Here is an 11,284-nt window from a genome sequence, read left to right as displayed (position 1 = left end):
TATGTTTTTAGCCTATATAGAAGAAGGATTTATATCTGAAGATGGGCTGGTTTCCTATGAAGGAACCGTCCTGTTTGAAGAAAATGTGGCACCGCCAGTGGGAGATGGAAATAGCATGTGCGGGAGTTCCTACGGGTGCATGGAGTGCGCTTATCTTACCGGTTGATGGTCAGAGGCGAAAGGTGGTCAGGCAGTTCGCACAAAGTCTGGAGAAGAATTGGAGAACCCCTCACCTTATTAAACTGGAGTCTAAGTTCATTGACTTAGAAAAGCAAACTGGAAAGAAACTGATATAAATACTTTTGAATCATTCCGCTGCCCTCATTTTTGTTTTATCCTTTATTCTTTATTTCTTTCCTTTGATATTGGAGTATTTTGGACTCCTGTAATTCATTTAATTCAGTTATTGAATATTCTTTGCTCTTGATTATCTATATTTGTCTTAAATATTGTTGATAGACTAAAACCTTGGATCTTGTGACGGATCGCACCCACGGGTTGTCGGGCGGGTAACCGAGACCGACGGGTGGGGTGTGACAGTCTTCCTCTGTTTTCAATCTTACAAGTTCTTCCTTTATTTCTTTCTAATACCTATTAGTTCCCCCCCCCCCCCCCCTTGCTCCATTTTTATTCTTACAAGTTCCTACTTAACTGTGCAGAGTTCTCTTCTAATGAAAAAAAAGACAATTGGATCCATCTTTCAGTTAACTTCTTGATAAGTTTTGTTATGATTTAATACTGATACTGCTTTAAACGAAGTATCTTTTTTTTTTTTTTTTTGCATTCTTTTCTTGCCTTTGTTATGTGATTCGCCCTATTCACCTTCAGAGGTAATAATTCGCCAAACAACTTCCCTTGAAATGCAGTTATTGACAAACAACTATCTGCATTTTTTATTCTCTAGATATGGATTATGGATAAGAGTGTGAGGTACTGTTTCTCTTGATTATTTTATCTTGTTTTCTTCCTCTTTTTTTCTTCTTTCCTCCCCCTAACTCACAGGAGGATAACAGGGAAGGAAAATATAAAATGCTCTTTTGAGCACACTTCACCAAGCAGAAAAGATGTTGCTAGACATGTGTTGTCTGGTCTTGCTGCCTCAACTATACTCTTTTGTCAAACAAGCCAGGTGAGGCATGCTAATTTGGATAGAATTCTGAAGCTCTTAAATGTTACTTTAGAAAGCCAGGCCAGACGGTCTTGAATATAAGGATGGATGGGTCATAATAAAATAGATCAGCTGATATTTTTGCGTACCCTAAATATTCATGTTTTAAGCATTCAACTGACAAATCTTTGTTAACACAAAGTTGTCAAGGACTCTTAACAATGCTTATTTGTATTTGTCATTTGTATTGGGTTCATCGTTTGCTGGCCTCATCAAACTTAAGTTATTTGACCTGACATCAAGATGATCTTATTATGCTAACAATCACAGAGCTCGATTTTACAAGAACTATTTCCTTTGTGTCTTCAGCAGCTCAATGAATTCAATAAAGAGGTCTATTACGAGTTGTTCTAAGGGCTATGGGAGAGTTCCTCATTTGATTTGAGAAATTTCTGCCTGCACAACATAAAGATTGATGGTTTACAAGACATAATCTTGATTTATGGATTTTTCTTTGTGTTGAAAATTTGTTCTTTATTCTGGTTTCCATAATATGTACTCTCATTTGTGGGGATGTGCGTTTGGAGGATCAGTAGGAAGTGGTGGTTTGATCCCAAGGCATGGCCACAATAATTCAAGGTTTGTACTTCCATGCAAGCAACATTTTTTTCCTTTACCTCATTTTTGCTCACATAGTATTTCATTTGGTGTTTCTTGGTGGTTCCAAGTTCCAAGAGATAAAAAAATGGTTTGATGCTACTTAAAGGAATTAATGGATCTTTAGCATTAATGTAAGAATCTGAGGGGAGGAAGGAATGTTGGATGACTCATGGGCTCTATATATATTCATTTTGTGTGCTAGAGTACTTCAGAAAGAAACCATATAACAGAAACATAGATCAAAGAGATGCCACTATGCTTCAGTATCCATTTTGCAAGTTCGTCGTTACCGGTGGTTTCTATAAAGGATCAGACTAATGACGTATACAATACTTGAATTCTCAATGTAGATGCTACATGGTTGGTTCTCATCCTTCAGAGATTACAAGTGTAATAGGAGCATCTGTCGACAAAAGAATCACCATAAGATGATCATATCATGACTATTGAGAACAAATCAAATCAGATGGTTCTACTTCTCAATCTTTCTGACTTGCTCCTATGAAACCAATGTCGAAAAGATTGAAAAAAATCAGTCATTCACAACCAGTGATGAAGGATTCCTCGAAAAGTTAATGATTAGTAATCCTTTTTAGAAATCGAATTAGATTTTTAATGGGACAAATATACTAACAAAATACAATTAGTTATAAAAAGAACATAAATACAAATTAGACAAATGTGTCCCCATTCCATTTTACTCTCTATTTTTTTTTTTTTTTTTGATAGTACCTTTTACATCACCCATAAATATGAAAAGGACTAGAAAAGAGGACAATGCCTCTACTTTATTAATAATGAAATAAATTTTACAATTATTGATCAAAAAAAAAAAATTACATATGGCACAAAGATTATGCCTTAAAATATCAATACAAAGTCTATACACAAACTAAATAAAAGAGAAGTTATCAAACGCCGATTGATCTGCCATTTTTTTTTACCTTACTAATAGTTAGTTCTTCGTGCTGTTGCATAGACAATAAAAGCAAGTGGTAAGAATATAAAAAGTTAATTAATATAAAATAAAAATTATAAAAAAAACTAATGATTAATACTTCATTTACCTCTCTCAATTTGTATTCGTACATGATCCAATTGGTGTTTTTGGCAGTTTTATAATTTCTATTAGAATCAGTGAACATCTTATAGACAAGTTGTCGCTGGTAACCAATGATCCTCTTATTGTTGTCCCATATATCCACCTTTGAGGTGCTCATCCGCCAAAATCCGTTTCCAGCTTGACGATTTGGCCTGCTACACTTTTCCGATAGCTTTTTGGAATGCACAAAGAAGTAGAGAGATTTCTTAATGTTTTCAGCACCTAATCAAAGAAAACCCAAATGATTAAGTTAATAATCCGGTAAATAAAAATATAAGCAGTGGCTACCGATGGTAGAAGAAAAAATAATATTTAGTACCAGGCAGTAACCATGGTTCCATGGCATAGACGTTACAATCCCTAACTGCATCAGATGGGAGCATTCTGCCACTCAATCTACCAGCCAGATAACACAGGAGCAGTTCTTGGTCAGTTGGATTGAAACCCACATGGGCATCACATCTCTCCTTGAAATTCGATTGGCAGCGCTGTAGATACTGATGGTTCAGGTGCTGATGGTTCAGTAATATTTGATAGGGTTTCAGCGCTAGTACTGATGTAGCATTCATCTTCTTCGTTTGGATGATTCTCCCACAAATCGATTTCCTCAAGGCTTATGCCATAATCATAAACTGAAAGAGAGAGTGTTTCATTGTTGGTTGTCGGAGGAAAAGAATTCATCATGTTGTCGATTATCAGAGAAGATGCATCGGCAAGGCACCCACCACCGTTGAGTGAATCCATCATCGGAGAAATCACGCTACTGGTGCTCATCCTAGAAGTCGTCATACTAAATTCTCTTCTGTTCATTCAATCTAAAACCTAAAATCTTCTTGTTTCGTTTCGCTGGAAATAAGAAAGAAAAGAAACCAAATGGTGAATACGACTACTCCTAACAGATCATCAGGAGTCAACATCAAAGAAAACAAAGAGAGCTCAGAAAAAAACCCAGAGGAAAGCCAAAACAAACCACAGAAACAACAAGATGATCCAAGAAACGACGTACACATGATGAAATTAGTAAATCATAACCATGAGAAACCATACTAAGCTAAACAGACAAAGAAATATTTTCGACGCTAAAAGAAAAGTTAAACCGAAATGGAAACTAAAGAAGAAATTAGGTTACCTGTTCTCTTACAGTTCACAGAGCTTCATTACCGTTGTTGTTCTTTCCCGCGATCTTATATTTATAAGCCTTTCTTGCCGGTTCTTTCTTGCGCACTTGTCTTAAGAGGAATTTAAAATTTGAATTTAGATTAGAGTTTTTGATATAATGGACTCTTCCATAGTTTGAGGGACTAAGATCCCCACTTAACATAGACAAATATTCTCATCCAATGGTATAAAGTTAAGAGAGCAAAATTCAAAAATACAAAAATAAGATTAGAGTTTTTGATAAAATGGACTCCTCCATAGTTTGAGAGACTAAGATCCCCACTTCACATAGACAAATATTCTCATCCAATGGTATAAAGTTAAGACAGCAAAATTCAAAAATACAAAAATAAGATTAGAGTTTTTGATAAAATGAACTCCATAGTTTGAGAGACTAAGATCCCCACTTAACATAGACAAATATTCTCATCCAATGGTATAAAGTTAAGACCGTAAAATAGAAAAATGCAAAATGCGCGTTGGAAAATCCGATAGATTAAAAACAAGGGCACAAATGTAAATTCATATCCCGATTTTATCCAGATTCTAATCCGACCGATTCCAAGTGACTCTTTCTCTCCTGTTGAAGGTCTATAGAGAAACCACATCACTCTTTTTCGATGAATCATGAAAATTCACATTTTTCCAAAAACAGAAAATAAAAAGAATGACCCGGGGAGGGGGGGGGAATGATGGTTTAAGGCAAGCAAGGTTCAGAAGGTTCAGAAATTTTGTTCTGTGGTTGTTTATTTCCTCAGTAGCTTTAGGTTAGTTGTGTCTCTCCAACTCTCTTCTCTTTGGTATATGATGGTTTTTATTTATTTATTTTAAGAAATCTTTCTTTCATTTGTTGCTGCTGATATCACTTGCTAGAGTAATATATAATCAAAACCCTCATTGCAGATTCTGCCATCAAGATTACATCTAGTGGTTAACTAATTACCGAAGAAACAAAGAAAGCTTGGATTATTCTACATTTGAATATTGATTTGTTATTTCAAATTCACTTATGATCAATTTAGCTAGTTGCACTCAACCCTAAAACTGAACTCACTTTAATATGATGTGCAGTTACCTCTATTGTACCAAGAAGGTGTGCAGAATGTCCTCTTCAGCTGGCTTTGAATATTGGGTTGGATTTTGAATGCATTTTCAAGTGCTGTAATCATCTTCTTCTTCTTCTGCAAAAATGCTTTGGTATTCCAGGCCTTCAGTGTGGGAGGTGAGGTCGTTGGGTTAGAGATCATGGGGGCAATCATGTTCACTTGTATCATCTGGGTTGTGAATTGCCAGATGGTTATTTCTTGAGTTACCTTAACCGTAACCAAGGTGTTCACATCGGGGGTTCAATCCTTGTGTGGTATCTTTTCCTTTTGGTTTATGGAAACATTCCACCTGCTACATCCTCCACTGCTTATAAAGTCTTCATTAAAGCCCATGCTCCTGCTCCCACCTATTGGCTTCTCACACTTTTTGTAGTCATCTCTAGTCTCTTTTCTTACTTCACATTCTCTGCTATTCAGAAATGATTCTTTCCCCTATATAATGAGATTATTCAATGGATCAGAAAAGAAGGGCAATATGAAGAAGATCCTAAGTTCTCCCATATGGTGCGACAAAGTTCACAAGATCTAATTACTCATACTATGACTTTGAACTTGTAAATATAGATTCTTTGTAATTGTTACAGGTAGCTCAAGAATTGTAAATTTGGAAGATTTGTTGTTGTCTCATTCCATTTATTTGTAATTTTCCCCTAAATAAATTTCAACTGTCCCTCCATCCTTTTTGTAGTATATTTGTACATAACAGATGAGATTAGATCATGCTCCTCCAAGTAAATTAAAAATTCATATCATACTTGATAAAGAGAGATTATTTTCCAAATTCCTGGGTCATAGTCCATTATAGAACAACTTTAATCTAATATCTAGACTATATTTCTTCAAGGAAGATGCATGATCCATTTTCAAGATCAAGTTTGGAAATGATAGATTCTAGATCTTATGTAAGGACTCAACTTTTGCCAAGATGGTCTGAACCTTTCTCAGCTCACCTCTGTTTGAGCTCAAAATTTTGGCCCCAAGAATAGGGCAACATGATCCTATTACAGCCCCAATCAAATGTGTAGATCACGAATTACCAACTTATACATGCAGTTTTGAAGTAATGAAGAAACCATCATTGTAATGACAAGCTAAAAATGCTTAAATTAATCCCAAGAAGATAATTAGAATTTGACAAAACGACATGGTGCCATTTAAATTTTAGTGAAACGGTATAGTAGCGTTTCATAGACCTGTGAAAAGGCACCATGCCATTTCGTCACTGTGATCATTGTGATGAAAAGGCATAGTGCCATTTTGCAAGACTATGCCATTTCACTAAAATGTATGTTACCTTTAGAAATTAAAACAGCATGGTGCCGTTTTATAGACCTGTGAAACGGCACAGTACCGTTCTTGGCACATGTGAAACGGCACCATGCCATTTCACTAAAATGTGTGAGAATTTAAAATGGCATGGTGCTATTTCACTAAATGTGTTAGACCCTTTTATAATTTAAAAAGGGCATGGTGCTGTTTCACAGACCTGGAAAACGGCACCATGCCGTTTCATGTGAGATCCCTTTTTAATTTAAAATGGCACCATGCCGTTTCATAGGACTGTGAAACGACATGATGTCATTTCACTAAATTTGTGAGACCTTTATAATTTTAAATGGCATGGTGTCGTTTCACAAACCTACAAAATGGCACCTTGCCGTTTCATGTGAGACCCCTTTATAATTTAAAACGGCATCATTCTCGTAGGACATTGAAATGACATTCACTAAATTTGTGAGTCCTTTATAATTTAAAACAGCAAGGTGTCGTTTCACAGACCAGCGAAACGGCACTATGCCGTTTCATGTGAAACCCCTTTATAATTTAAAATGGCACCATGCCGTTTCATGTGAGACCCCTTTATAATTTAAAACGGCACCATGCCGTTTCGCAGGACTGTGAAACGGCATGGTGCCGTTTCACTAAATTTGTGAGACCTTTATAATTTAAAATTGCATGGTGCCGTTTCACAGACTAGCAAAGCGGCACCATGCCATTTCATGTGAGACCCCTTTATAATTCAAAAAGGCACCATGCCGTTTTGCAGGACTGTGAGACGACATGGTGCCGTTTCACTGAATGTGTGAGACCCCTTTATAATTTAAAACGGCATGGTGCAGTTTTCCTGACCTGAACGGCACCATGCCATCTCATGTGAGATCCCTTTATAATTTAAAATGGCACCATGCCGTTTCGCAGGACTATGAAATGGCATGGTGTCGTTTTATGGACCTGCAAAACGGCACCCTGCCGTTTCATGTGAAACTTTGACAGAAGAAACTAACTTCTTTTTCTTTCATCTTTGAGGCAATATGGAAATACCGTTATAGTTTTAAAAACTATGGAAAGTAAGATTTGAACTGATTAAACCATTCAATATGGCATCTCTAAAGACCCATTTATTTCCTCAATAAAAAATATGAAATTTCTCATTGACACCTTTCCTGGTTCTCTTGTTCAAACCTTAAACCAAAAATATGAAAAAAATTTATTGAAAATCATTATCTAGAATGCAGAACGAAACATGAATTTTGAATTTGTATGTTAAAATGCTCTTTTCTTTTGGGATATATTAGTGTCAAAACTTCCAAGATAGCATATCACACCAAGCAAGATTGTTCTGGTCCAAACTGGTTGGATATTTGCTGGCCTACAGCTACAAGTAATATGAAGAAGATCATTAGAAATGGAGTCGATTTGCTTGATCGGCGATCCATCTCCAATGATCAAGTTAGTTGAACGTTGGAGGAAAGAGAACTAGAGCTCATAGGAACCCTAAGTTCAAAAGACTAGAAAGCAGGAAAGTAGCAGGCTGGTTTGTATAAAATGAAGGGTCTTACCTCTACATTCATCTTTCTTATATTTATAGACATTGGAACCTGCCTTGGTTTCATCTAATCCGTCAGATATTTAGTTCTCAGTTGATGGTCATGATTCAATCTAAGCATGATAAGCAACCCAATGCTGATAAATGACTGGACCGCCAACTGACCTGATACAAACAGGTAGATGGGTAAGTCTACCCATAACATGATACTTATCCATGTGATAATAATAGATGAAGTACACAAAAATCACATAAAAAATAGGCCATATGTTTTGTGGTATTGTAATCTACAATTATGACATTGAAATTCCTTGAACAATATAATAGCACAACTACACATCCTGCTATTCAATTTTATTCATCGTATATTTCAATTATGCCTCAACTAGGTTACATCTTGTGCTTGAACTATACAACTGATGCCTTGATGGCTCTTTTGCTTGATCTTTTTACAATAACTAGAAATATTTTAAGATTTTTACACATGTATCAACTCTCTATGATTGATACTTTAGTATTATTTTTATGAGGTTCTATTTTATGTAATGATGCTAATCCATAACTTGCCATGCACTGGCTCATCGGAGTGACAATGGTTCGCGTCCATATCCACTCAGTGTCATCTATTCTGTGCAACTCTGCCAACTGCCATAAGATAAAAATAGTAGCAACCAGTTTGGTATAAAATTAGAAAAAATGATTTCATATGCTTTATTTTTATTATTTTTTCGCTAAAAGGGTCATTTTATAACGAAAAGAAGAAAAAGAAAAGAAATACAGCAATTATTAACTTTATTTTCATTACATTTCAATGTGAATGATTCAAAAATCCTGTTCAACATAGTGGTGATGTTCTTTGAATACTAGGAAAATTTTCATGGAATTTAAGTTTGCACTCCATTTTTTACTCATTTGGGGGGAAGAGATTTGCATTATACTTTTTGCAAATATACTGGAATATCAGCATATGTGAGGATTCAATGTCTTCTTTCAAGTAAAACTAAAGCAAGTTAAACATATTTGATATTCTAATTCTATCAAGCTTCAGTTTCTTTCCAGGTAAAGACCAGATAAAATGAAAACCAGTAAGTTTTTACCCTGAAGGGAGGGAGAGGTCTATATCTTTTCCTGTTGAACTTCTCATTTCATTCTCCAACCATATTATAGAATGGGGATCAATGGAACTTCAACTCCTGAGATTCTGTAAGGAAATTATGGAATGTTTACAAACAGGATTTGATTGCTTACCCTGCCATCTTGTAGCTCAAAGATAACTGAATACTCGGAAAATGGAATTGGTCGTGTTGTTGCCACCTGAATAAGACAAAGCCATAAAAAATTGTTGATTTGATCTTATTAACTCGATTTCTACTGATGTCATTTCTATATAAAGAAACTACAACATACCTTAGTATCACAGCTTTTGTTGAGATCATACAAATCTTCTACATTCTTCTCAAAGCCAGCCATGATCACTTCATCAACGCAATTATCAATCCTTGTAACTTTTTCTCCTGGTAGGGTATGACCTTCAAAATTTTCATAATCTGCAGATGGGTAACCATAGCTTCTCCATTTCCAAGTTGTTTCATCCAGATACCTAAGATAAACTTCACCATCTGAGCCTATAAGGAAAAATTGATTGCCTTCAAAGCATGGCCCTGGTGAACCAACCAAAAATACACTTTTAGATGGTGTTCCATGTTCCACCCAACTCCATCCATCCATTGGGTTCCATTGATATTCAACAAGTCCACCATCTTCGGAAATCATAAATAGGGAACCTGTTAATGATGAAGATGATGGTCTCATAGAAGTTCCAGGCAATCTTGATAGAACCAAATGCGGGGACTGATAATGCTCGTGCCATAATTCTGTCACTTTGTTATACTGATAGAGTCGACCATTTCTTCCAATGACAAAGACTATGTTAGTCCTGAACATTTCTTGATCAACTATACTTGCAACTCTGCTGTTTAGGGGGTGTTGACAGTCTTTCCACTCGAACTTTCTCAAGGCAACCTACATAGCAAGTAGCCTCGTTAGTATAAATCTGAATAACAAGATTTCTTTCGTGTTAGAACTTAAAAATTTGTTTAATAGTACTAGACCATAATTCTTAAGCACTATTGTTCTAACGAATACACTAAGGTTGGTATCTCCCCTACTTACTGTAAATTGAAGCAATCTTCCAGTTTTGCTCACAAAGAAGAGCGCATCTTCTGCTCCAAGCTCCAAAGATTTACCGAGTATTTTATCCCATGGAGGACCTCCCATCACTTGTGCACCATTTCTCATGGCAGTGCAGTTTAGCCATTCTACTTCATCGCCACTTCTTACTCTGATGAGTAAGTTCCCATCTATGTCAACCAGAAGCAAACTTCCATTGTAGTTTCCAACAATTCCTTTCATAATTGTTGGATGCTCATGTCTCAGCCAGAACCATACATCCTTTGTATTTAGATGCTCAAAAGTCACCCCATAGTCGGTGACAACAAAAAATGACATGCTTGTGTGCATTACTCGCATGCGGAAATTTGTGTTGGTACCGTCTACCGAGAAGTTATTTTGATCAGGAGAATTGGCCCCAATGCTAGATGCACCAGGGACCAGGTAACTTTGATGAAATTGAACCAGCTTTCTCCTGCTTGCTGTTGGGATTGCAACTCTGGATTCATTTGGTCCATCTTTTATGCCCGTGATGCAATTTGAGGGTCCCCTTTCTTCAGTGCAATACTCTGCATTCCATCCCTATGTTTCTGGAGCTTCTAGGATTGACCATTCATACTTAAATGATGCTTTTCTTCGCATGTTAACCTGCTGAGTTGGAGCTGGTCCTTCCTTTCCAATGCCATATAAATGCAGCTCTGTCAGTCTACCATCATCCAGAGGAAACAATATCCTTCCAACTTGACTCTGCAGGCCTGCAATACCTCTTGCAGCTTTTGCATTCAATGGATGCATGTGATTCACCCATTGCTCTGTCATTTTATCTCCCTGAGTACCACCTGTTTTCAGCAGAAAAGTTTCAATTACGACACCATGCTTGTCTAGGATAAAGTTTCTACATGGTAAATTACTTCAAAATGCTATCTACATGAATATTTATCTCCTGATATAAAATGCATAAAAAAATTTAAAAATAAAATAAAAATCTTCACAAACCCAAAAAGCTTCTGATTTGATGCCAAACCTAGGGAGCACTTCTACCTAATTCTGAAATTGTTTTTCTCATCCAAGCAGAGACATGTGAAGATCAAGATTTTTCGATCACCATCGTAATACGTAATGCAAGGTGAAGCCTAATCTGCCCTTCTAATGGA

The 11,284-nt window shown here is 36.3% G+C and overlaps 1 protein-coding gene across 1 annotated transcript; it reads right to left on the bottom strand.

The window, feature by feature from the left end:
* Positions 1 to 2,240: 2,240 nt before the first annotated feature.
* Positions 2,241 to 9,787, bottom strand: LOC149002193 (uncharacterized). The gene is made up of 7 exons (XM_089138662.1): positions 9,369 to 9,787; positions 9,210 to 9,275; positions 8,529 to 8,606; positions 3,190 to 3,382; positions 2,836 to 3,092; positions 2,713 to 2,736; positions 2,241 to 2,267 (listed from the first exon to the last, which is right to left on the bottom strand). Exons 1-7 carry the CDS (start codon positions 9,771 to 9,773, stop codon positions 2,241 to 2,243), a joined length of 1,050 nt encoding a protein of 349 aa, XP_088994788.1. The 5' UTR covers positions 9,774 to 9,787.
* Between the last annotated feature and the right edge of the window lie 1,497 nt (positions 9,788 to 11,284).

The sequence above is a fragment of the Hakea prostrata genome, chromosome 10 (genome assembly GCF_041222555.1).
Source record: "Hakea prostrata isolate BN-2017 chromosome 10, UWA_Hpros_2, whole genome shotgun sequence".
Taxonomy (NCBI): Eukaryota; Viridiplantae; Streptophyta; class Magnoliopsida; order Proteales; family Proteaceae; genus Hakea; species Hakea prostrata.
Note: the sequence above shows the minus strand (reverse complement) of the source record. Positions and strands in the feature narration are given on the sequence as shown.

Coding starts and splice junctions, on each gene's coding strand:
- LOC149002193 (XM_089138662.1), bottom strand. CDS start 9,773: ATGAGACCATCATCTTCATCATTAACAGGTTCCCTATTTATGATTTCC. Junction 8,607..9,209: donor TTGAGCTACAAGATGGCAGG/GTAAGCAATCAA, acceptor ATCTTATGGCAG/TTGGCAGAGTTGCACAGAAT. Junction 3,383..8,528: donor CTCCGATGAGCCAGTGCATG/GCAAGTTATGGA, acceptor CTGAACCATCAG/CACCTGAACCATCAGTATCT.